General features: G+C 41.3%; 1 protein-coding gene across 1 annotated transcript in view; it reads left to right on the forward strand.

The window, feature by feature from the left end:
- The first annotated feature begins 5,831 nt into the window (after positions 1-5,831).
- CEP192 (centrosomal protein 192) overlaps positions 5,832-27,011 on the forward strand; it is a 68,681-nt gene continuing 47,501 nt past the window's right edge. The window contains exons 1-17 of the mRNA XM_056854941.1: positions 5,832-5,998; positions 8,634-8,753; positions 10,124-10,278; positions 11,080-11,132; positions 13,428-13,557; positions 13,757-13,905; positions 15,667-15,816; positions 15,986-16,124; positions 18,098-18,228; positions 20,150-20,372; positions 20,876-21,007; positions 21,869-21,933; positions 22,031-22,231; positions 22,904-23,027; positions 23,847-23,971; positions 24,215-24,878; positions 26,269-26,499. Coding sequence (XP_056710919.1) covers positions 5,832-5,998; positions 8,634-8,753; positions 10,124-10,278; positions 11,080-11,132; positions 13,428-13,557; positions 13,757-13,905; positions 15,667-15,816; positions 15,986-16,124; positions 18,098-18,228; positions 20,150-20,372; positions 20,876-21,007; positions 21,869-21,933; positions 22,031-22,231; positions 22,904-23,027; positions 23,847-23,971; positions 24,215-24,878; positions 26,269-26,499 — 2,959 coding nt within the window. The remainder of the gene's footprint in view (positions 5,999-8,633; positions 8,754-10,123; positions 10,279-11,079; positions 11,133-13,427; positions 13,558-13,756; positions 13,906-15,666; positions 15,817-15,985; positions 16,125-18,097; positions 18,229-20,149; positions 20,373-20,875; positions 21,008-21,868; positions 21,934-22,030; positions 22,232-22,903; positions 23,028-23,846; positions 23,972-24,214; positions 24,879-26,268; positions 26,500-27,011) is intronic.

Consider the following 27,011-nt stretch of genomic DNA (forward strand, 5'->3'; position numbering starts at 1 on the left):
GGTTGCTTGTGATCTTTGCTTTTTAATGGTTTTTGTTGGTATCCATCAATTTGGTAAATTGTTCTAGAGTGTGGGGGGAAACATTTTAAATTCTTGAGCACTAGCATCACAGTTGCTAGGGGACAGGATCCTTGAAACTCTTCTAGCACTGGGTATGAGTATTGAAATGGAATACTGAAGTAAAGGACACTGGGGGCTTTAGTCCCTTCTAAAACTGTTCACCTTGCATAAAACTATTTACACTACATTGATTTATAAAATGGGCTAATAAAACACTTTTATAAGTATGTAATATGTTGTTTTTCTTTTAAATTATATTTATTAACCAACCTATAGGAAGTGTTTTGGGAGTTTTGGCTGAAGATTGCTTGCTATTCTTTATCCTGCTGGCTGTTATTTGCCCTACCCTGCTTGGGGATTGAGCATCTGGAAATGACATAAACCTTTGCTCTGACTGAATAGCACAAGGAATGGCTGGATGCCTCCAGGGCTGTCTTGAGCCCTTTCACCATACCTCTCTAGAGAGCGAGAAAGAGAAGGGCTACCATTTTCTGGTATCCTGGAGTAAGCTGGCTTTAGGGTAACCTTGCTGCAGAGCAACAATGAGGTCTTTGCTGAGATAGATATAACAATATAGCTGTTTTTCATGTCTTGCAGCTAAGGGCTTTAGAAGCAAAATAAGACAAGAGGAAGGAAGTCTCAACTACTGTTTTACCCATTGGGTTGGATCCAGCAGCCTACGCTCCGTGATCTGTCATAAATCTTTTCCTTGGTCCTGTCCTAGCAGCCCTGTCTGAGCTTGGGAAAATTGATCCCTGGGGTTGTGGGTCTTGCGTGGACCAATAGCTGTGCCTGGATCAGGAGGCTGTGCAGAGAAGAGGAAGGGCAAAATCAATCTTGCTAACAGGTGGAGGAGGGGTGCTTTTGTCCCTTCTCCCTCTTCATTGAAGGCTCCCCAGCCCCTAGGCTATTAATCCATGCAGGTTCTGTACCCTCAGGGTATCAACTATATCAGAATCTGAAAGGTTGACGGGGAAAGGAGAATAAAGGAAAGATCGGTTAAGGTCTTATACTGATGGATTGTGGAGTCCAACAGATTGACTGAGCAAATACTGTTGAGAGCTCTCAATTGCATATTTGCAAAATACTGTAAATTCCAGAGGACTACAGATTACCACACAATATCACATTTGTAATCTTTCCTCTAAGCTAAGGCCACTTGAGTTTAGGGCTTTTTATTTCTATAAAATATCAAAGTTTGGGCTCAATACCTGGGAGAATATTCCTGTGGGAATCATCTCTGCCCCTGACAGCTACAGATGAGCTTCTCAAGATACCATTTTGGGCAAATATAACACTGCTGTGTATTGGGAACATGGTCTTTTTAGTGGTTGCACCCAGTGCTACAGAATGTTCCATAAGACTTGCTTGCCCTCCTGATTGATCTCATTTAAACATGGATGAAAATTATTTTTTCCTATTAAATGTTTGGGTGAATTTCTATAAGAACTACAGCCGTGCTTTTACTGTACTGCTGTGTTTCTAATTATTTTTATGGTCTTTATTCTTGGATTGATTTTTTTTAATGTCTTTAGGGAGATGCTTTATATTGTTACATTGGAGGTGTGAACTGTTTTGGAAACTAATATCTACTAAAATAAAATATTTTATAGTCAATTAAAAGTGCAGTGATAAATTAAGGTAAGTTACTAAGGGTTGCATTCCTATTTCGATGTATCTGCCACTGTTGCTCAAATTCGAATATTGACTTGGAATTTTTTTACTTGAGGCAGTGATGAGAGCTAAACTCCGTCAGTCAAACCCAAGAATTCAAATTATGCTGTTGCTTTTATTTTGGACAGCAAACCATGCAATAAGTAGCTTTTGAAAAATTCTGTGGTTTGTTGTGTACTGTATGTGGAGTGGGTTGCATGTTGGGAATAATAATCTAATAAATAATATAATCACGAGGCTACTGCATCTGAGTGTAATAGCCTGCTAGCTGAGAATCACAACAGCAATGTTACTGCTTCCACCACACTGGAAAAGGCAATGGAAGGTTCAGTCACAGTTTTTCTTTCCACCAAATGGAGCTATTTATAACTGGTATATGATTCGATTTCCAGAACGAATTTGTTATAGAAAACCATTTCCTTCAAATGATTCTGCCTGGGTTTTCACACTTGAAAGAGGATAGATTGAAATCAACAAAAGCATCCAATGTTAAGCAGCCAAGGGCAGTCCACTGTCCAGATGTAAATAACTTGGAAAGCATTTGATGTTTAGGAATGTAATTGTTTAGCAGCTTACTATTTAGTAATTCCGTGCCTGTAAACTGCCCCAGCTTTTTTTTTTAATTTAACCAAATTAATTTCCGGGGGGGGGGAGTGCCCGAACCCTTTTTAAAAATCACAGGTGGGTTTGCAGTTGCCCAAGACACAAAAGAATATAAACGGTCAAAATGCCATGAAATGCATTAAGCAGATAGTACAGTGATAATTTGCAACAGCCGTGATCTGCTTAATTTTGCTAAAGCGATTAACCTCAGTAATGCCTGTAAAATCCTTAGTCTGGACCCTCCGTTCACGCGGTGGAAACAGCAACCAACACTTGACTTTTAATTCAGTAGTTTCACGTTGGAGTCCCTTTCTTGTGACTTTATCCTTTCCCCATAACTTTGTGTGTCTGCCAAAAGGGAGATCCATTTCATGAGTCCGATAAAAAGGGTTCTGACGCTTTTGCTAGAATAAGAAAGTTAAGGTGCTGCAAGTCCTGCTGCAACGTCCTAACATTTTGGACTTCCGTAAAGTTCCCCCCCCCCATGTTTATAATTTTTAAGGACACAAACTTTCCTCCCCTCTTAAAGCAACCCCCTCTTAAGATAGAAAAGAGCAAGAGTCCTGGAGCACCTTAAAGACTAACAAAAATATTTTCTGGCAGGGTATGAGCTTTCGAGAGCCACAGCTCACTTCTTCAGATATCTGAAGGTGAGCTTTGGCTCACGAAAGCTCATACCCTGCCAGAAAATATTTTTGTTAGTCTTTAAGGTGCTCCAGGACTCTTGCCCTTTTCTACTACTGCAGACAGACTAACACGGCGACCCACTGTGAATTACCCTCTTAAGATAATTTACTAGAGACCCCAATGGAGGAACGCTAAGCAAGAGGAGGCCACTCTATCTTATCTCACGGGGCTGACAAAGACCGAACCAAAAAAAAACACCTGACTAAATTCTAAATTTCCTTATAGCCGCTCTGGAAGCAACCAAAAGCCCACCTTTTCCTAGGCTGTTTGAAAAGTGGTCACGTTCCGCGCGCCTCATCCAATCACAAAACCAGAACACTTTTCTTCCGGTCTTTCTCTCGGGCCAATAGAAACCGCCCTGGGCTCGCCTGCCCCGCCTCCCCCCTCCCGCTCTTATGCAAAACGCAGGGCGGAAAAAGACCCCGGTCTGCGCGCGGGCCAGGAAAAGGGAGGCGGTTCTTGCCGCGGCGAAAGAACCCGTCGCGAAGGGAGCGGCGATGAGGCTGCGTGGGGCGTGACGCCGCTTCGCGAGCCTCGAGGCGCTGCGCTTCGACTCGCCTCGACTCCGGGTGCGTTTTCCGTTTTGAAAACGCGCGTCGGTTTGACTCGGCTTGGGAGGTCTCCCTCCGCCGTGGCTAGACCCGCCTTTGCCGCGTGATTCAAACCCTCGGTTTCTCTTCTCCTTCCCTCGGCGTCTTGGGAGGCAGCCAGGTGGTGAGCGAGAGGCGAGGGGACCTGGGCGGTTCAGTCTCGGGGGGGGGGGCGGCGGAAGGGGGCGCGTTTTTGCCGCACTTCTTTTCCACGGGTGCCGAGGGGAGGGAGGAGGCGCTTTTTTTCTTCAGCGCCTTTTGCCTTGGTGGGGACAGGGGTGCCTTTGCGGGTTGCCAAGGCACCCTGTGGAGGTTAAGCTGTGGGACTCCCTGCCCCAGGATGTGGTGACGGCTTCCAACTTGGAAGTCGTTAAGAGGGGAGTGGGCATGTTCATAGGGGAGAGGGCTGTTCATGGCTACTAGTCAAAATGAACACTAGTCGTGAGTAGAAAAGGGCAAGAGTCCAGGAGCACCTTAAAGACTTTCTGGTCGGGTGCGAGCTTTCGTGAGCCACAGCTCACTTCTTCAGATACGAAGAAAGCTCATACCCTACCAGAAAATATTTTTTTTAGTCTTTAAGGTGTTCCTGGACTCTTGCCCTTTTCTACTACTGAAGACAGACTAACACGGCTACCCACTGTGAACTAGTCATGAGGCATACCTCCAGGATCAGAGGAGTGGTCGTGGCTCAGTGGTAGGTTCAATCCACGGCATCTCCAGTTAAACTGGGACTAGGCAAGTGGGTGATGTGGAAGACCCCTGCCTGAGACCCTGGAGAGCCACTGCCGGTCTGAGTAGACAATACTGACTTTGATGGACCGGGGGTCTGAGTCAGTACAGGGCAGCTTCATGTGAGCATGCCTATTATATTATGTGCTTTGGAACACAGGCAGGATGGTGCTGCTGCAGTCGCCTTGTTTGTGGGCTTCCTGGAGGCACCTGGTTGGCCACCGTGTGAGCAGACTGCTGGACTTGATGGGCCTTGGTCTGATCCAGCAGGGCCTTTCTTACGTTATGTTCTTACAAGGAAGAAGGGAAGAGCCCACATAAGGGTGCCCCAGAGATCTGTGCCCTGTCTGGTTCTGAGGTTGGTTAGGTCAAGACTCAGCCCTCGGTCTATTGTGAATGGTTACTCTTTCAGTATGTTTGGTACGTTTCCTGAGCATGTACAGAGCCCCGATCTTAACACTGCTTTTACAGAGGTCTGGCACTTCTGACGCAGGCTGGCAAGTAGGGCTCTCCGCTCAAGGCCTCTAATGTATCCTGGCACTACTGTAAAAACAAAAAGAAACAAACAGTTGCCCAGGTTTGAATTTAACTAATAAAGTGTTGGTTTCCATGAGCAACTGCAAGTTAAATACAGGCATTTGTTTAAAAACATTGTCATTGGCTTGAAGAGCTTTTACTTGGTTATTCTGTCGGTGTATCTCTTGAGTTGCCAAAAATCTTGTCATAATTCAGAGTTCTTTCTGAATGTAAGAAATAGAGAATGTGGTATTTTTATTGGTTGAACTGTTTTCAAAGAGTTTCATTAGTTTAAAGGACCTTAAAGCGGTGGTGTGTATGCTGCTGTTTGTATCTGACTGATGAAAAGGGCTGAACTCTAGGAACACAGCAAGAAATCCATACTGATCAGCTTTAAAAGCTAAATATAACTCAGCTTATCGTTGAAGAGGCCTACACTGGAAAGAATTGGTTTAATTAGGAGAATTATGTTTCTGACAACTAATGCTTGCAGTTTTCTGTGCTTTTAAAGCTATTGGAGAACTTGCGTTTGTGGATTATCTGACTATGTGGTGAGTTACTACAGGTTTTTGTGACACTGGCAAGTGTAGGTCTAATTTTGGACCATAATGTCAGTCTGCTTCCAAAAAAAAATTCTAGTACCTGTTCCAGTCCTTCAACATTGTTTTTCTTTGTTTTTGGAATTTCTAGGCCATACTTGAAAGAACAATAGTAACCTTTCTGAAGAATCCTATTACTTTTGTTTTGATAGTCGCAAAGGCAAAGTGGTGTGTTTCTTTTTAACTAAATTGAGCTCTGGCAATACTTTAAAACAGATTCTCAATGTAATCAAAGGAGCGAGAAAAATGAGGCAAGTGTATGTGATCAAAATTATATATAGTACTTTAATGATACTTTAATAATAGTTTCTCACTGTCTTTCCCATTTTCTATGTTTTTTGAAGATTTCGAAAAGATTATGTGATGCATTGTTATGGAAGACTTCAGATACATTGAAGATGAGACATTTCCAAGCTTCTTGGCTAACTCACTAACTAGTCGCACCAGTGAAATTTGGGACAATATTACAATAGCATCAAACTTTGGTTTGCCAGTTGCTGCTTCAACTGAAGCCAGACAGAAAACTGGCTGTCATGAAAGGTAAGATTTGTTAAATTCCAGATTAAATGCTTGAGGGGATTCCAGCGAAAAAAGAGAAGTGGATTGTTCATAGCTGTTAATTTCTGAATTTAAAATTATCTCTGAACTTGACTATCATGATGGACTGGTTCTCTGTTTGATAAATAATTGTGTGAATTATTATATAGTTAAAATTAAAACTCGATATTAGGTCTTATTGTTTAATTGTTGAAATAAGCACTCATCAGGATTTTATTTGTGATATTATTGTTAGAACAAGTTGAAATGTTAGAACGGGTGGGGAACGTCAGGCCCGGGGGTCGTTTAAGGCCTACGAAGTCCTTTGGTCTGGCCCTTTGTGCGTCCTGGCAGATCTCTAGCTCAGAAGGATCTAAGACTGGCGATTCGCCCCCTCCACAGACAGGAATAGCCTCTATTCAAGTGAGTTTGTTTTGCTGAGAAAAGCAACCCTTTCCCCACCTTGCAGAAGAGTCGTTAGCTATGGAGCTGCTAGGACCGCCCAAGAAACTGTGTTAACCCTTTCCCACCCTGGCCCTGGAGAAATGCATTCCCTCTGTACTACAAGAGGGCTGGGGGCGGAAGTGGCGACAATGGAGGGATTAAAGGGGGCTTAGTCAGAATGCTTGGGGAGGGGCAAGTTCTTAGCCACTGTGCCCTTATTTCATCCCTGCAGGCGGAGGTAGCAGGAACTGGCTGCAGAATCCAGCCCCAACCATGTGGAGCAGGAGCAACTCAGTTGTGTGGCTGTGTGCCTGCTTGGGGCTTGGTCGGCTAATTTTTAAGTTGATAATTTCGTATGGCCCGTGAATGATGTTATAAATATCCAAATGGCCTTGGTGGAAAGAAGGTTCCCCACCCCTGTGTTAGAACAAGTTAAAATGGCAAATGAGATTCAATGTGAGCAAGTGTAAAGTGATGCATATTGGGGCAAAAAATCCCAACTTCACATATACACTGATGGGATCTGTGCTGGCAGCGACAGACCAAGAAAGGGATCTTGGGGTGGTAGTGGATAGCTCAATGAAGATGTCAACCCAGTGTGAAGCTGCTGTAAAACAGGCAAATTCCATGCTGGCCATAATTAGACGAGGAATAGAGAATAAAACTGCTGATATCGTACTGCCCTTGTACAAATCTATGGTGAGATCACACTTGGAATAATGTGTACAGTTCTGGTCACCACACCTAAAAAAGGATATTACAGAGCTTGAGAAGGTGCAGAAAAGAGCAACCAAAATGATTAGGGGCTAGAGCAACTGTCCTGTGGGGAGCGGTTAAGACGCTTAGGGCTGTTTAGCTTGGAAAGAAGGCTGCTAAGGGGAGACATGATAGAGGTCTATGAAATTATGCATGGTTTGGAGAGAGTGGACAGGGAGAAGTTTTTCTCCCTCTCCCGTAATACTAGAACGCGAGGTCATCTGTTGAAGCTGGAGGGTGACAGATTCAAAACAGGTAAAAGGAAGTATTTTTCACACAACGCATAGTTAAATTGTGGAACTCCCTTCCCCAGGATGTGGTGATGGCTGCCAGCTTGGAAGGCTTTAAGAGGGGAGTGGACATATTCATTGAGGAAAGGTGTATTCATGGCTATTAGTTAAAATGGATACTAGTCATGCTGCATACCTATTCTCTCTCGTATCAAAGGAGCATGACTATTATATTAGGTGCTGTGGAACACAGGCAGGATGGTGCTGCTGCAGTCGTCTTGTTTGTGGCTTCCTAGAGGCACCTGGTTGGCCACTGTGTGAACAGACTGCTGGACTTGATGGGCCTTTGTCTGATCCAGCAGGGCCTTTCTTATGTTCTTAAATAGGAAGCAAAAAAAAATAATCTTCTGGGATTCTTTCTTTCCCAGTGTGTGCTGAAATCAGAAGCGGGATCTTATTTAGTGTGTGTATTGCATAATAATCAACATGGGAGATACATGGTATTTCTGAACACCGAACCTCTGCTAACCCCGTATATTGAATCTTCTTTCTCTAGAATATAATTCCAAATGGGTAGCTGTGTTAATTTGTAGCAGAAAAATAAAATGCATCCAGTGGCATCTTTCGAGACCAAAAAAAAAAAAAAAAAAAAAAAATTCCAGCGGAAACATTTGTGAGTCAGAGCTCACTTCCATCAGCTGCATGATGAAGTGAGCTCTGGCTCACAACATCTGCTGGAATAAATTTTGCTGATCTCTAAAGGTGCCACTGAACTTGTGTTTTTATTTTGCTTTCTTGAGAAGTATCTTGAACACCCGTGGGCGGGATGTTGTTATTTGGGCATTTGCGTCTAGGGCAAGGAATGCAGTCATAAATTTGGGGCCCACTGATGATCTCACTGCACATGGGTGATGGGGGGGAATACAATTCAGCCGTCTTTTCTGATTGTGTTTAGTACCAGAAGATTTGAAATATGTCCTGTCTTATAAAGTACACCATCACTAAAGAGTAGAAGATTCAGAAAGAAAAACATGAAAGCCAGATATCAAAGGCTGCATTTTCGGTGCTGCCAAGTAACGTTGTGTTAGTATACCTGCATAGCTGGAACTCAGTCATTAAGCAAATTATATTTATGCTTTCTTTGCTGAAACTGCTTTTCATAAGCATAGTATGAACGCAGCGTGATTAGATTTTTCTTTTTAATGTAGGCTTTGCGATCAAGCATCTTATGTGGAAGAGAGATTGTCTGTTCAGCCACCCTTGTCAAGCAGTGGTGAATCTGCCTCTGATCCAAGGAGGAAGCTTGCACTTATCTTACAGGATACAATGTAAGAAAAATGTCTACTCAATGTCTCAAACTGATTTTTCTTTGACAAATAGGCAAGGTAAAATCTGTAGTTTATGTGGTATTGAGTGCTTTTAAAGTTTTTGTTCTTGCAAGTGCTAGTCAGTGTCATGAGACTAAGCCTTATTGACTAAACGTAAGATTTACCTTAAAGATTTCATATTTAACAAAACCACAAACTGATTTTGTTTGACTAACTGGTAAGGCATTTAAGGATTGTCTTATAATAAACAGGGAGGCAGGTTGTGATCATCTGGGTAGCAAATGCTTGTGTGAGTTTGCCTGTGATTCAGGGCATCAAAAATTAACTATTTGCTCTGTGCCAATGTGGTTAGCGTCAGATTATAGTGTCAGTCTGTTGTCTGGGAGACCCAGGTTCTAGCCTCCACTCATCCATAGAAGCTTGCTGGGTGACCTTGGGCCAGTCTCACATTCTCGGCCTAACCTACTTCACAGTGTTGTCATGAGGATAAAATGGAGGGGAGGAGAACAGCATAAGCCTCCTCGGGCCCTGTTGGGGAGATAGGCAGGGCATAATCGAAGTAAATAAACATACTGTTGCTCTTCCTATATGCTGTGTCCGTTCAAAAGAAAATTCATTTCTCCTTGAGACACTAACATAGGTCTTGAATGTAAATGTCTGTGGTATTCCATTTCTCAAGTTAACTCTGTTCCTTTAAGTTTTTTGAGTACTTTGGCATGTAGAAGAGCTCTATACTGAATAAAACTAAATTGCTTATTAAATCTTTAAACTAAATGACAAGTAATAACTAAGGTAGTCTGCTCTTGTTACCAATTGAGGAAACTGGAAAATATTACTGCTGGAAACAAATCCATTAAATGACTGGATATCCCCCCATTTGCCCTCAGTGATGGAACATGAGTAATCTGTACAGTCTATCATGTAGAGCTTCTCTCTTTAAATGATGGAGCTAAATCTTGCATAAATTGTATTTCAGCCAGCTGTCTACAAAATCATTAGTTTCAGGGTTTTGTTAGTCTTGAAAGTGCTACTGGACTCTTGCTCTTTTCTAACCCTAGTACCATTTACTAACTTTGACTCTAATCTTTTTTTTCCATCACAGATCAGTACCATTTCTTTAGAAACACCTTTATTCAAACATACATTAACCCGATGTGAGGCTTTATTTTTTAACAAGTTTGCACTCCAAGTTTATCACATTTACAGTGCATTCCAGTGGGGGGGGGCACCTCTTAGGAGGTGGTGTGACTTGGAACTAGGTCAAACGATATGGTTTGAGCTGTCTTGGATGTTATTTAAACAAATACAATGCACAAAATTAAAGTAGTAGCCATTGTAATGCAATGGTTATAACATCTATTCTATTTCAGAGGCAACTGTAATAAACCTGTAGAAACACTCTTGGAATCAGTCCAGAAAAAAGAATCTAATTATTTGCAGAGAATTAAAAGCCAAAACTGCAATGATGAATGCTTGGATAACAGTCAGGATGTGCTGTGTGATATTCCCCTTGAACATCTGGAAGGTATGCCATCCCTGCAGTTTTCCATTATATTTTCAGAATACTGAGATTTAGTGCTACCCAATGCATTTTTAATGTATGATCAATATGCTATTGATTAACAGCATGGTACTTGTATATAATGTCACTAACTGTATCTAATTCTGATCGTGCCCTGACCTGGATGACCCAGGCTAGTTCGATCTCATTAGATCTTAGAATCTAAGCTGGATAACCCTTTCTTAGTATTTGGATGGAAGACCACCAATGAAGTCCAGGGTCGCTACGCAGAGGCAGGCAATGGCAAGCCACCTCTGAATGTCTCTTGGCTGGAAAATCCCAAGGGGTCACCATACGTTGGCTGCAGAGAAGGAAAGATCTGAGGGAAGGGAGGGATGAGCAGGGGAAACAGCAGCAGGACTCCAGAAATTTCAGGAGGATGCAGGGACTAGCAGTGATGAGTGAGACTTTCCCTCGCCTGTGAGTTGATCATGGATATCTGCTTGGCACTAAACAGTTCCCTGTGTGAGTAAAAGCTGCATAATGTGGACACACTTAGTCTACTGCAGAAAAACATGACGTTGTAAATTAACCCAAAAAAGAAGGGTAAGTATAAACATCAGTTAGATGAATATTAAATATGTCCAGAAGGGATGGCATGCAGAGAGCAGCTGAATGTTAAGGGGGGGGGGAAGAGAGGGGGAGAATCAGCCTGTGCACACCTCTGCTCTATGACAGACTAATTGTTGATCCTAGTCGTGGACTTGACTAGGTAATGTGTTAATCGTTTACGTGGGAAATCATTAATTGCTTTTTACCTTTCAGATTTAACCACTGGAATATGTTCCTTTTCAGGAAGAAAGAGTCAAGATGGCAAGGTAAAGATTCTCTAGTATGGGGGTACCTTTCACTGGAAGTAGATTGCATTAGTATAGGACAGGGGTCACCAACCTGGTACCCATGGGCTCCATGGCACCCACCAACACCTTTCTTGGCTCCTGCAAAGTGTTTTTAGAAAGTTGGTGGGGTTTTGCTCAGCAGGGCTTCTTGTGATGGTTGAAGGTCTGATTGGCTGTGCAGGTTTTTAAAAAGCTGTTTTGGCAGCAGCAGCCATCACAGCAAAAGGATCTTCACTGTATGACTGAAGGTAGGCTGTATGTATGTCAGAAAACATTTTAGAACAATAGATTTATTTTAAAAGTCATCCTATCAAACATGGCTTCTGCCTGAAATGTTGAAGAGTTGCTGCATAACCTCACTCCCTGACATTTTGTGGCTGGATCTGCCTCTTGCGGCAGCCATTGTGCATCTACTACCCTGTGTCAGAATTCCAAAGGTGACCGCAGGCTCAAAAAGGTTGGGGATTCCTGGCGCAAGATCTGCCTAACCATACAAAGCGTGAAGTCTTATTTGTGTCCTACAATTGAACCATTTTGCACTCTGGCTATAGTAGTATTGTACAGATTTGTTGGGGAGTGCAGAATCTGCAGTACAGCTGAGAGAGAGAAAAAGTTTCCCCCCTTAATTATATCTGGTTAAAATGGGAGAGTGCAAGCCTTAGGCTATATGTTCTGTCAGAGAGAAATGTTGTGAGTGAGACAACTGAATACATGAGTGTACATTTTACTGTGACAGAACATGTAATCTCAGTGTTAGAAGAGTCCCATGTTCAAGTAGTACTTCCTGTCTTGTTCTCCCCCCCACCCACTAAAACGGTTGGGAGGAGAATGCTTTAAATCTCTCGTCTATCAAATTAACGTCAAATAGGCATCAGCTTCTAAAAGGAAGATTGCTTTCAGTCATGAAGACTTGCTTTAAAAAGTTTCTTAGGTTGTCATTCAGATTTTATGTTCTGAAAGGCACATACGAAATGCTTCCCATAACCGTGGAAACATACAAAGTAAATCAGCCGAGTCTTTGATTGGTTTATTGTTGGTGGTAGAAAGTTTTTCCTCATGCCTGCAGCACATCTTTCTCACCATTTCTTAAGGATACATAGGTCTATTGTGAAATTCGTGGTGGTTATTCTGTATGCATTTGTTCTACTGCTACAGCTTGAATTGTAGAAAATTCACCTTGCTTTGCTCCCTCCTGCCCCAACTGGACAACTAATCTGGATGCCACTCCTGCACGTACCTCCCCTGGAAAGCTAATCCAGGGGCCATTCTAGTGGTCCCTGGCCCCCACTACTACAGCTGATCCCCAAGTTCTGTTTGCAGGATCTTGGATACTTCTCCAATGAGTGGTTGGGATGAGCCATGTGAAAAGCCCCTTCATTTGAATGAAGGCAGCTAGTTGCTTCCCCAGACCTGGCTAGCTCCAAGCTAGTCTGATCTCATCAGATCTCAGAAGCTAAGCAGGGTTGACCTTGATTAGAATTTGGATGGGCAACCTTCAAGGAGTACCAGGGTCATGACAACGGAGGCAGGCAATGGCAAACCACCTCTGAATGTCTCTTGCCTTGAAAACCCTACGGGGTTGCCATACGTCAGCTGTGCCTTGACAGCACACACACACACAAAAGCTAGTCACTACTTCTGCCTTCCCAATGACCTCACTTACTTTCTTGACACACACAGCAGTTGTCTGGGGAGGTGCTTGCAGGTGCCATTTTGGGGAACCCTGCCCTAGCACATATGCTGCAGATATTCTGAGATACCAATTTTATTATGGTTTTCTTTTGAGCTTCCTACAAGATATCTTGCTAGACATTGGGTACTTTTAAAAATAACTCTTTATTTTAAGTTTAGTTTATTATAACAAAAATAAAAATACAACAGCAGTAGATTAAATATCCTTGTACAGTCGAGATATGTTCCATTACTTGGTCTATTATACATTGGTGCTTTTTACAGAAATCATACCATTTTTTGTATTCACTAACAGAACTTAATAAATGCAAACCATATAATAGTTTCATGGGCATCGTTTACTTCGTGATGTCCCCATCTCCACATATTCAAGAAAAGGCAGCCATTTATTTTAAAAGTTCATAGAGTAAGATAAGTTATTTGCTACTTTGAGTTGTGAAGATATCTAAAATTAAAAGGCTCCACACCTTCTCATACGACACTGGACACTTTTGATTAGATCCAACAAGAAAACTTTTAGGCTTTGAAATTAATTCAACAAGTAAAAGTTCTTAACATGGATTTGTTGGCTTTTGTTCACAGTTTTCTTCATTTAAACCTAGTCAGAAATGGACCAAAAATACAGCAGGTGACAATGATATGATCGGCTTCTCCAGCTTAATAGAAAATGAAAGACTATTGACCTTTGCAAGCTTAGAAGACCATTCCTCAGGTAGAGTTAAAACAGTTTGAATTATTGAGCATACTTCCAGATTTTATTTCCAATAAGTATGCAAACCAAGTTGCTCTGTGTAACCTGGTGTTTACTACAGCAAAAATTACTAAATGTGGGAAGAATGCATGCCTTTAGGATAGTAAATTCAAACAAACCAGATCAGCGCTAATGACAAAATCCACTCTTATCCCTACAGAGGATGATATTGGGGAGGAAGAGTTCTGTGATGATCAATTGGAGTCCTACTTTGAGAAACTGGCACTGCCTGAAATGCAAGTGGATGATAATGAAGAAGATGAACATGACAAATGTATCAAAGCCATGATGGAATTGCTTCCGGAAGAGGTACCCCTAAGCGAAAATTCAAGGTCGTAGTAGAAGGCTCGTAGGCGCCATGTACATCATGTCTGTTTTGATCACATGTACAAATTATTTTATTTCCTTAAAGGTGGGGTAAACATAGAATGCCATTCTTGAACATGCAGAATGGTTCTTCGCTTACTTTAAAGGATCTAAACCAGAGCATGGTGCTCTTACACTGTTTCCTTTCTCTTCCTTAAACAGGATGTGAGATGGATTTGAACATCGTACATATATCCCACATTCTTCCCCTTCATGCTTAGAGGGGAAAGGTTGGATGAATGCATTGGGAGGGATGCACAGACATGGCATTGCCCGTAATGTCTCAACATAGTGCCTGTCCATGTAGCTAGGGGGTTGGAGGGAACTGAGGTCTGGTCGTACTTACATGTACCTTAGCGATATGCAGATTAATCTACTGCAACATGCTTCATATGAGGCTGCCGCTGGAAAGTGTTTAGAAACTACAATTGGTGTAAAAAATGCATGGTAAAAATCCGGTAGAAATCACATAACCTTAGTGCTGCTGTGTCAGTTTTGCTGGCTGATTGTCTGTTTATGGGCCCAACTGAAAGTGTGTGTGTGATACCCTTAACCAACATTGTTTAGAGCTTTAAAATGTTAACTGAAGGACTGCCTCTGGCCATGACCATAGATCTTTTGTTTCAGTGGTGTCAGAAGCACAGAGTTGTGGGTATGTGAGACAGGGCTTTTTAGTCGTTGCAGTCTGACTGAGATATTCTCCCTCAGGAGGTCCGTGTGGCCTCATTCCCCAACTTAATGCATCTCCTTAGTTGTTTTTATTCCGGAGGACTTTGTGGGTTGGATGAACTTGTTTCATTCTATTACTGTGTCCAAGTGAGTGTGTTTTGTTGTCTCATTTTCCTTCTCAGTTACTTTTATTTTCATGTTTGCAGATTAGTGTCTAGTACAAAGTAGTTATAAAACCTTCAGTTAACAGAATTCAGGGGGCTGATGATTTACTAGGAGTATTTAAATAACAAATAAATTTTTAAAAATTGCATAGCCAAATGACATTTGGCAAATGCCTAAATTAACAGGACATCATTGTGGAGAATAAGCAGAGAGAGAAGTATGGTGTTCCATAAGATCATTTGATTTTGGTGAACTTGGGCATCTCATGAAGATGTAACATCATTTTTAATGGAAAATGACTGAAATCAGGAATCCAGCATGTCTTGAATTGCCCAGATAATGTGGATTAAATGCACTGCACTTTTTTATGGCTATCAAATTGTAGAAGTGAGCACAGTAGTAATTACCAAATATGAACTTGGTAGCGAGATTCTGTATTCGGTATCAGGCTATAATCTTTAATTTGGGTTCAATGGTTCTAAAGGCTTTATTGCCATTTAAGTTAAAATTGATAATAAGTAATAACAAGAATAAGTATGTTTCACTTTAATATTAATAATATATTCCACGTTACTGAGTAACAGGACAAATCATAGCAGGATGAAAATGATAACCTAAAGTTTAGAATAGCAATAAACTTCAGTGAAATAGCAACTATTTTCCATTAGAATTGGGGGGGGGGGCCAGATCCTTTTAGATAGCTGGCCAAGCCCAAGAGAAGCTAGCAGTTCTCATAGCATTCGGATAGCAATCTTGAGATATTAATTAAACTTGTCAACCTGAATAATTTCACTTTGAATTTTGACATAGGTAAAGTATTGTAGAGATAGTATATAATGAAACACATCAAAAACTTGTAAAATTCTTTAGGAAAAATTCCAAGTACTTAATAGTTGCCGAGCTGCATCAAGAATGGAGTCTCCTGTTGAGAGTGATGAAGATTTGCATGAGTTTATGGAAGCTGAACACAGTAAAAAAAATCCAGCAATTCATGTTGCCCATAGCAGCAAAGCAAGAGGTGTATGTGAATAACTAAGCTTGGTGCAATAACTTCTAGAGTATAGATAAAAATTAATCAAAGTTTTTAGAACTTAAACGCAATATACATTAAACCTCTAAGAACAGCCCATCTGTTATTGTACAGTGTACTCTGTTAATAAGACAATCTGATCCTTTATTTCCCTGATAGGAAAATGAGTGCCTAGCTCTTGAACAGGGTCTGTTACAGAACTATAATTCTGATAAACCTTCTGAAATGGAAAGGATCATATCCGAAATACCTACTACAACAACAAAAGGTTCACCACTGGTCAGTTCTCATGTAGTAGGTAAGTGAGCTGTAGTGTGTCATTTGTTGAACACATTCCTTGCTATTGAACATGTGTCTCATTTTTGGTATCAAACAGCTTATTATTTCAAATATGTCCTGAAAAAGACACTGCAATGCCTTAACACAGTTTAACCATCTGTTTAAAATGCATACTACATAAAAATAACCCAAGCGAGGAAAGTACAGCATTGTTAAATAAGGAGATGGGAATGTGTTCATATATAGCTTCTACTTTTGTGTGGTAACATAAGATCCAATGTAAATACCATTAATAGGATTCAAGATACAGTTCTTAATGTGTGTGTACTTTATTAAGAAATAAAGTAAAACTTAAATAACTATAGGAACAATGTTAGTGCCATGATATGCTGCTTGGGAAACACTGACTTCTGGTATAATGTTGCTTATGTTTCAGTCATTAATGTGAAGCAAACAGATTGTACCATAACTATATAATGACTGAAGAATAATCCCAACTAAGCAGAAAATAACAAAGGATTTTTTTAAGCAATCTTGAAAGATTATAATGTCAGATTTAATGACTTTGTTCCGTTTGATGCAAGTTAACAATAGGCTTCTCATTATACAGTGAGGGAAAAAAGTATTTGATCCCCTGCTAAATTTGCCTGTTTGCCCTCTGACGAAGAAATGACCAGTCCATAATTTTAATGGTAGGTTTGTTGTAGCTGTGAGAGACAGAATAACAACAGGAAAACCCCCAGAAACCCAGAAGACAAAAGTCAGAGATTGATGTGCATTATAATGAGGGAAATACGTATTTGATCCCCCATCAACCAGCCAGACTAACCCTAACCCTCAACCTCCCTCGGTCTGGGGCTCCATTCAAGATCTCATCTCGTGGAGTTGCAATGATCATGAGAACTGTGATGAAGCAGCCCAGAACTACACGGGGGGAACTTGTCAATGATCTCAGGGCAGCTGGGACCATAGTCACCATGAAAACAGTTGGTAACACACTACGCCGTGAAGGACTGAGATCTTGCAGAGCCTGCAAGGTCCCCTTGCTCAAGACAGCACATGTACAGGCCCGTCTGCAGTTTGCCAATGCACATCTGAATCACCCAGTTCTCCTCTGTCTCTCACAGCTACAAGGAGGTTGAGGGTTAGGGTTAGGATCTGGCTGGTTGATAGGGGATCAAATACTTATTTCCCTCATTATAATGCACATCAATCTCTGACTTTTGTCTTCTGGGTTTCTGGGGGTTTTCCTATTGTTATTCTGTCTCACAGCTACAACAAACCTACCAATAAAATTATGGACTGGTCATTTCTTCGTCAGAGGGCAAACGGGCAAATTTAGCAGGGGATCAAATACTTTTTCCCCTCACTGTAACATTTAAAATCATCACCCTAGTCCAGGGGGGTTGAACTCAATTGTTACAAGGGCCAGATATGACATAAATATCACTTGGTCAGGCTGGGCCATGCCTCGCCAGCCCAGATTGAGAATGTGGCGAGACTTCCTCAGCTGGCTCACGGGCTGGATAAGAGCTCTCAAGGGGCCAAATCTGGCCCTTGGGCCTTATGTTTGACACCCCTGCCCTTGTCCATAGATAAGTAATACTGCATGTGGGTACCTCGCTTCTACCTTTTCCTGACACTGGGCAGATAATAAATAAGGATGAGCCTGTGTAATGCAAGGGGAGAGAGTGAGAGAGAGTGTATATACATCATCAATATATCTTAATTTTCAATGTGGCTAAATCTATGTATACTTAAATCCAGAGACATGAATATACATGACAGATCTTTCTACAAACTTGGAAATTGCCACAGGTTTGCAGAAAAACGTGAAATCGTTAAAATAAACAAAAATTGGGGGGTTAGTGCCTGGCAGAGCAGTCATGCAGCGGAAAATTCCAAATGGTATGTTTAACGTAAAGTGCTATTTACTTTGTGGTAACTTGGAAATAACATGAAACAATGTAAAATAACCTCTTAACATGACAGGCGTCCCTGGCTATGGTAGTGAAGATGGAACAGCCTTAAAAGCAAATGCATTCAACAATGGCAGAAATGTAAGAAAAGATACTGACAATCGGACTCCATATGTCTCTACTGAAGATGCATCTTATTATAAGGTAATGTTTACTCTGAACAATTTGCTTTTGCGCTGTTACATGCTTTTTCAGTTCAGCAGGAAAGTATTTTGTTCAGTATTAATGTCTGGGACATTTTGTGGTTAATGAATCATAATTCATGTGACTTACTGATGTTACTTTGTTTTCTATCAATTGTCTGCCCCATTCCAAGATCTCAGGCCAGATCTCCTTAAAAACACTCTGGGCTTCAGTTAACTACCTCTCTTTTTTTCCACACTGCTCCTTCACCACCATCGCCATTCAAATATTTAGTAAGGCTAGCCTTCAATGTTTGGGGTGAGATCTGGAGGGAGTCTGGATAATTTTATTAGAAAACTAATGAATGGAGCATACAAAAAGTTAAAATGGATTTTTAAAAAATGTGATATCTTTTTATGTTAAGAAGCAAAATTAGAAGTGAAAGTTAACCAACAGTTCAGTTTAAAAATTCTCTGGTAAATAAGAATGCTGACAAGGAGAAGGTCCGGCAGGCTTTACTTGGAAGGCCGTTCCATAGGGTTAGTGCCGTTCCTAAAACGGATGTTCCCTGCGGCTTGAAAGCCTTAGGCTGCAATCCTAAGAACATTCTCCTGGAAGTAAGCACCATTGATTAAAGTGGGCCTTACTTTGGAGTAGACCTGTTTAGGAGTACTTCCTCTGTTTCACCCACAGAGGGAATGTGGAATGAAGCAGAACTCGCTGTCCTGCTGGGAGTGAGAAGCTTCACAATGGGGAGTTAGTGCTAACTAAGGTATATGGTGGTAAGGTGTAATGGTTCTTAGAGGGGATAACCAGTACTTTGAATTTGGCTTTGAAGGGACTAGACAGCTGGAGCAGTTCTAGGTTCCGTATCCAACAGCTGGTAGGCAGCACCATATAAAATTTCTGAACTGTCTTAGAATCATAGTTGGAAGGGGTCACCAGGCTCATCTAGTCCAACCCCCTGCACAATGCAGGAAATTCACAACTACCTCCCCCCCCCACACTCCCAGTGACCCCTACTCCATGCCAAGAAGATGGCCAAGATGCCCTCCCTCTCATCATCTGCTTAAGGTCATAGAATCAGCATTGCTGACAGATGGCCATCTAGCCTCTGTTTAAAAACCTTCAGGGAAGGAGAGCTTACCACCTCCCAAGGAAGCCTGTCTCACTGAGGAACTGCTCTAACGGTTAGAAAACTCTTCCAGAGCAGCCTTACGTAGACCGTGTTATGGTAATATAATTTTAAGATTGCAGTACATGAAGGGCTATAGCCAGGTCTATAACATCATGACGTGGCTAATGAGACTCTTCTGGTTGCCTGCTCTAAAAGCTGGGCAGGGTAAAGAACTATACCCAGACTGTTTTTGCTTCTCTAGAGAGCGTGATCTCTGGTACAAATGGACAGTTTTCCCATCTCAAGTCACAATAATAGCTTCAGTGGCCTTGCCATTCATCTGCTGTTTGGTAATAGGATGCTATTGTTGGAGCTTTGTAATGCCCTGCTTCTTCAAACGGGGTCCCTACCTTACATAACTGCCTGATACTGAATCAGACCATTGGTCCATCAAAGTCAGTATCGTCTACTCAGACTAGCAGCGGCTCTCCAGGGTCTCAGGTAGAGGTCTTTCACATCACCTCCTTGCCTAGTCCCTTTAACTGGAGATGCCGGGGCTTCAACCTGGGACCTTCTGCATGCAAAGTAGATGCACTATCTCATGCAGATGATGATGGTCAGCTGTGGTGGTGTAGTGAAAAGAAAAATGAGTATCAAGTAATAAAGCCCTTTGATACCAATGTCAGACTTTACTCAATAACATGGAACTATTCTAGATATTTAGAGCTGAAATGGAAAATTCTGTTCATTGTCACTTTTGATGGTGAAATCAAATGAATATTTTACATTCATGTTTAAGTGTGTTTCTGTTATTTTTGTTTGAAGGATGTCCCAGACACAACCAGCTGTGCTGAACTAAAACTAGATTCTCTATATTTTAAATATATTGATGGTAACAATGCTGCTTCTGAGCTCTGGCACTCAGAGGAGCAAGCCCAGCGTTCTCATCTGAATCCAGTTGCTAACGAAAGCAGTGTTCCTTTAGCGGAGGAGTACCTATCCCCAAGTGCTTGTCGGAGATCAGACCAGTATCAAGATACTACAGAAGGTGAGTTGAATGCTGGCTTACGTTTGGTGCTTTTAAATTTATTCGGAGGGAACCTAAGTGTTGGTGGGTGGTTGTTGCTAATGCTTTTGTGCTGGGGGTGAAGCAAACAGCACAGAGACCTATTAACACAGATCGGTTACTGCTGTTTACTTAATGTATAGGTGAAGATGCCCATGTGCATGAAAATGCCCTTGCATCTAGCCTTTCAGTGAAACTACTTAAACCCCATTATTTCATCAAGCATTTGGCTTAACTCCAGTGTGGGGAAGCCTGAGTGTGTATAACTGCATTTGCTCACTTGCATTGCTTATTAGTCCTGTTTCTTCCTTCCCTCCCTGCAGTGTATCTATCCCCCTTTCCCTTAATTGTCAAATGAGGTTGTTTGATCAGGAACCTGTTTTCTGGTCGTGATACTCTATAATCTGCCAAGTGCATGGGTGCCAGAGGGAGGGGGTGGGGAGATCAACTTGGGGAAAGCTAAAAGCAACATTTTATTTTTTCAGAGGAGTCATCTCATAACGTTGTATATCAAAATGAAGAGGGTAGATGGGTGACAGATCTTGCATACTATACGTCATTTAATAAAGAACAAGTCTCCAATCTTTTGAACACAAGTGAAAACTTCATAGCTGGATGTAAGTCTGTATGTTATAGTAGTGAATAGTTATTGAGGAGTGTTACTCATTGTAAAGGAATTTTCTCGTGCATTTCCAAAATGCAATGGGAGGCCATTTTATCTGGAGTTCTGTAAAACCAAATCAAGCATATTATCTGTGTATTCCATGTTTCAGTATTCTGAAATAACTAATACATGAGTAATGCACTTCAAGAATGGGAAACATTTCCATTTTCTTTTCCGACCAGCTTAATTTTTACAAGTTGCGGCAGCCCACCATTAGTTACCCCGTCAGTCATGCTTATCATACTGTGTGTAATTCTAAGTCCTGTTGAAAAGTACACTTTAGAGTTTATTCTGCTAAAATTTGTATTCCAGTGGTGACTTCTAGCGGTTGGCCTGTGAAGGGTATTACTGCTACAGGAACTGGATATATTTGTTTACAGAATGTGTATCCTGCCGTTTCACCATTACAGGGGCCACCAGATGGCCTCAGATTAGTCTCGGCCCCGGGTTCTAAACCTGCCCAAGCCTCACCCGCAGTGCAGAGTGTGTGCTTATCACTGGCTCTTGGCGTCCCCAGAGCCCTTAAAGAAGCAGAACGGGGGAGGGGGGAAGGCACAAACTGTGCTTCCAGAGTCCCTCAAACCGAGCTTTAAGCTAACTCTAGATCTCTTTTTACCCGTCCTCAAATTCCATCTGCCTCTGCACAGTGTGCTTTGGGAGCAGGGATGAAAAATCATCAGCCTCTACCAGCAACAAAGAAGCTCCTGACTGCTTCTAGGGCCATCAGGTTGGCCAGGGACTTAAAAGGAAATAATGTCTTAGGTAACTGCTTTTGGAGAGGTTGCCCAAATAATCTTTCCTACTGTTTTAAAAGCTGAAGCAATTGATATGATTGCCAAAGATCAAGAAGAATTCGAGAGAGAGCACAGGTTCATGCAGGTGAGTAACAATAATATGTTTTAAAATTGTTTTCAGAATGTCTAAAATCTAGAGCTGACTGCCATTCTTGACATTACTGCATTTGTTACAATTACAGGAAGAGCAGATCGATTCACAAAATACATCTGGATTAGGAGATACGTCATGGAAGTCAGTTAGTAGCTATAGCGCACTAAGAGCTTCGCAAGCAGCAGACTTCAGCAAAGATGCAAGCTTTTTACGGCTGTCTCTGGGAGAGTTTTTTGGTCAGAGATCTGAGGCTCTTGGTTGCCTTGGAGGAGACGGTGATGTGAAAAGAGTATGTAACTGTCTTGCTTGTTCGTAGCAGTGGCCGCAAACTGCCTACTTTTAACTAGAGTGTTCTGGTGTTGAACGTAGATCTAGGCTGTTGCTAGTGGCAGAAATAAGATAAATAAGCGGGCTTATTTGGAGGAGCTACAGTTTAGTGGTAGAGCACAAAGCATACAGAGGTGGTTTCCAAAATCATCAGTTAGAAGTATTTTGGGTGACAGGGCTGTGTCTGAGACTTCGGAGAGCCCCTGGCACTGAGATAAGTGGACCAGTTATCTGACTCTCTAGCGCATGCTTGTATGTCCATAAGCTTCAGACTGTGCTAGGCAAACTTTGTAGACTAATTAGTATATACCTGGGCAATTGCTGTCATCTGCAGGCGTAGCTATTTCACTGCTCACCTCTGCTTCCAGCTTCTTTATGAAGGAGTTAGATACCCAGTGTGGTGGTATAGTAAGACTACACTTTGACAGACTCTGGTCTAAGGCCAGTGATGCATTTTCAGTCTACCTCTAGGCAGGTTGAGAAGTAAATCAAAAAGAGAAAACAGTGTATGATACCCTGTGCTCACTGAAGGAATGTTGGAATAAAAATGAGATGTCCTTAATTTATACCTTTGTCAGCTTCTGGTACTGTCCTCATTACAGATTTATTATTTTAATTTTGTGTCCTTTTATAGCCATCTTTTGGATATCATATTACTTCTCCAGAGAAGAGACAGCCTGTAGCTTTGCTTAGGGAATCCAGTGTATCCAGAGCCAACTCTGATGAATCAAGTCAACAGTTGTCTGACACTGTTCAAGGTAAATCTTACAGCTGATGAAGCATACATGAAATTTTCTTAATTCTGTAAAAGCAGTTGTTCTACAGCTACCAGATTGGTTGTGTATTTTTTCCAATTTCTGCCCATTGGAAAGTTTAGCTACATGTTGTAGTTTTGCATACACACATCCTATGATGTTCACAGTTAAACAATATAAGATTGCCTGCTTATAACTGGTCAGAGTGTAAGGTGGGTATAGAAAATACACAAAGCATTTGATGTGAATTGGTGGTAGGCTGTTTAGCTGAGTTAAATGGTCTGTTTGGGTTGAGTTCAACAGGTTTGTTTGTTTTGTAAAATGTTGGTTTATGCAGTCCGGCACCCACATTCGGATGCCTTTCTTATCAAATAATTCACTTTCAATGCATTTTGCAGCTGGATTTCATTGTGTGAAATGGCAAAATCCACTTACAAGCTATAATTAAAGTGGATTGAAAGTGCATTATTCCATATATGTGAAAATGCAGTTTGATTAGATGTCATGTGTGAGGAAAAGAGCGAGGAAGTGCATGAGCCCAGAAACAGTCCGTGTTCATACATACCACGTGGATGAACAGGTTTGTCGTGCAGTCGGAATGCAGCTTCCTATTTCAGTTTTTTAATACCTATAAACACCATAAGTTTTTTTGCGGGGTGTTTTTTTTACTCCAAATTGTGTGTTCATAATTGCATCTTGGGTATAAATTAAAAGTGTTATCTAAGTCATCATTAGTCTTCAGTGCTTTATTTTTCATTGCTTAGTTTTTACCAAGCAACATTCTAGTTAACACAATGAAAAATGGGTTTCGTTTTTGTTTAGGAATCTTAGAAGACAGCATTAAAGAGAATCTGCAGACTGCATCAGCGACGTTCATTCTTGCTGAAAAGGACACGTCAGCTAGCAAAAATATAAATAGAGAGATGGATACCAAAAGCAAAACTCAGGTATTTAAAATAATTAGCGTGAATGTTCATCTGTCTGAGATGCAACAGTTTGAGCTTGAAAGCTATAACATTAGCTTCCTTTAACATTCTTATAGCAGAACTCTAGTGGGTACTGCATATTGGGAGGTGAAAGACAGATCACTTTTTTCTTGGCCAGTCTGAGTAACTTGTGTTTTCTCCCAAGATGAGACTTCAGCTTGTTTCATTTTAATATTTTAATCCTTTCCCACCCACCCATTTTAGGAAAAAACTGGAAAAAGAAAAGTTGAAAGCAAGCACCCTGAGCTAAGGCCACCTGTGTTGAGTATAAGTACAATTTCATCTGCTATTGCAAATGCTTCTGTTAGTGCTGAACCTTCACAGTTAGCAGCTATGATAATGGCACTTTTAAATAACAGTAGAGAAAGAACCAATATTCTTGAAGCTGGCAAACCTGCAGACCTTTCTGTTATCAGTCAGTTTTTAGCCAGCAATGTAGAAAACAATTCATTTGATATGGAGAAGTATCTTAAGAAAACTGAAGATGAGAATGACCCGAGGTTTGAAAGCCTCTTTAATCATGAGGACATTAGCACAAACTGGCATAAATCGTTGTATGAGCAAGAACATAAAATTATTTCTGCAGAAGACTTGCCCAGAAGCAGTTTTTATAACAAACATGGAAAAGAGAAACAGCATCTGGAAAGAGTGTTTGATGAAAACTGTTCCAAAGACTCATCTTGTGATACCACTTCTTCCAAAAAGAAAAATAGCACAGGATCTCTGGACCCATATTTAGAAACAGAACATAATACGAATGATGACTTTCAGTCAAAGCAGAAGACTTTCATTGTACCAGGTTCAAAAGAGAGATCTGGGTGTGCAGAAGTGCTTTTGGAGGGGAGTGTAACAAAGATGACAGGTGCTGGTGAGTCCTAATTAAAACTGTTTTATAAATTGTTGAACAGCTGGCCAGACTGGGAGTGGGCACTGTTCCCCCCCCCCACTATTTTTTCCGATTCGGGTTTAATAGACCTGAAATTTTTCAGAACCCCCCCCCCCCCCAAAAAAAGCCAAATACCCATACCAATATGAGTTTTTTTCCAGCTTTTTTCAAATATCTGAAAATGTTTGGGTCTATTAAACCCTATGGGAAAATCTTTGTGGAGCTCTGGGGGGTGGTTTTTTTAAGTAGAGGCAACAAATTTGCAGCATAGTTGCAGGTGACTCCCCATAGAAGAACCTCCCAGTTTGGTAAAGATTGGATCAGGGGGGCCAATTTTATGGCCCCCCAAGAAGGGTGCCCCCCTCCAGTCTCCATTGTTTCCAATGGAGAACAAATGGAGGCCTATAAAATTGGACCCCCTTGTTACCCTATGAAGTCTGCAATGATGAAAATCTGCAATTTTAGTGGGGGGAAATTAGCTGAGGAGCCAGAGTTAGAGAAAGGGGGTAACTGGGATCGATAACTTATGTATACCAGGATAGTCCTGGGGAGAACTCTCAAATGAGCAGATGGTTGTACAATTGAAATGATATTTATTAAAGAATAAAATAATAATGTACTTTTCAAGCAGTGGACATAGCTCTTGTATGATTTATGTGTCTAAGAGAAAAGGGGTGGAAGTTGGATAGGGTTTTAGCAATGGGCGATATTTACCAATCTCAAAAGGAAAAGCAGTGCAGATTATTTGAAAGCAGTGCATGATTCTATGAAAGCAGTGCTGAAGAGGAAAACAGCCAGTGTTTTCAAGAGCAAAGAAAGGAGGCCACATGCAAATAGGGGTGTATGAACGGATCCAAGACATTATGAATGGCCAAAGGGCCAATATTTATACCCTGAAATGGGTCCTGAGACAAATTTTCCGACCATTCTTGCAAATTTTTCAGCAGCATTGCACTCTTTGGAGAATGGACACCCCTAGTCCAGACTGCCAAGAGATTTTCACATGACACTGAACATGTGTTCTTCTCAGTCCATTTTATGAGAGTTTGTTATTGTGACTAATACAATTAAAATTTTTGCAACTCAGCAGTTTATCTAAAATTATAACCTCTACTAGATACTGAAGGGATTGTTCACTGGTAATCTTTTTTTTTGTGGGGGGGGGGCAAAATTATGGTCATGGTTCTCCTACATTTACTGCCTTCTGGATTAGAAAATGCTGGGAATGGTACTTAAAAGTACACAAAAGCATATCCTGAAATGTACAATAGAAACTGGTATCCCTGGCAGAAATTAATAAGAATGATTCAGGACAACTGCTAAAGTGTTAATGAGATGAGGCAAAAAGAATTATATCTTGTTCTTTGTTCAGCTCACTCTGAACCGGAAGATAGAACTAGCACAAACACTTCATCCCTGAACGTAAAGGCTGTTCCAGTATTGGTTTCTCCTCTTCCTGCGTATCCTCACAAGGAAAAGGTTACACATGAAGTTCAGTGCAAAAACAAGCAAGATGGAAGAGTCCTGAAAAAGAATTTTGCATGTACCAGTGAAAAACATGTGACTTTTGAAAAATCACCTATTGATAACCAGAAACTTGTTGGTAAGTATCAATAGAGCTACGGCCAATTTCTGCAGCATCTTACCTTGAAAACAGTGAAATTGAAGCAGAATTAGCAGAGTGTTTATTTATTTACTATATTTATACCCTGAGAATCAGTGTGGTGTAGTGGTTAAGGTGTTGGATTTGGACCTGGGAAACCCAGGTTCCAATCCCCACTCGCGCCATGGAAGTTCGCAAGGTGACCTTGGGCCAGTCATACAATCTCAGCCCTGACCCTGGCTAGTAATCGGATGGGACACCTCCAAGGACTACCAGGGTCATGACATGGAGGCAGGCAGTGGCAAAAACACCTTTGAAAGTCTCTTACCTTGACATTCCTATGGGGTCACCATAAGTCAGCTGTGACAGCAAAATATGTATATATATTTATACCTCACTTTTCTCCCCAGTGGGACCCAGTGTGGCTTGCAAGTCTCCCCTTCTCAGTTTTATCCACATCAACACCTAACCTCCCTCTCTGAGCATTGCCTAAAATGAAGGGTAACAGTGTG

This window comes from Euleptes europaea, chromosome 8 (genome assembly GCF_029931775.1).
Source record: "Euleptes europaea isolate rEulEur1 chromosome 8, rEulEur1.hap1, whole genome shotgun sequence".
Lineage (NCBI taxonomy): Eukaryota > Metazoa > Chordata > Lepidosauria > Squamata > Sphaerodactylidae > Euleptes > Euleptes europaea.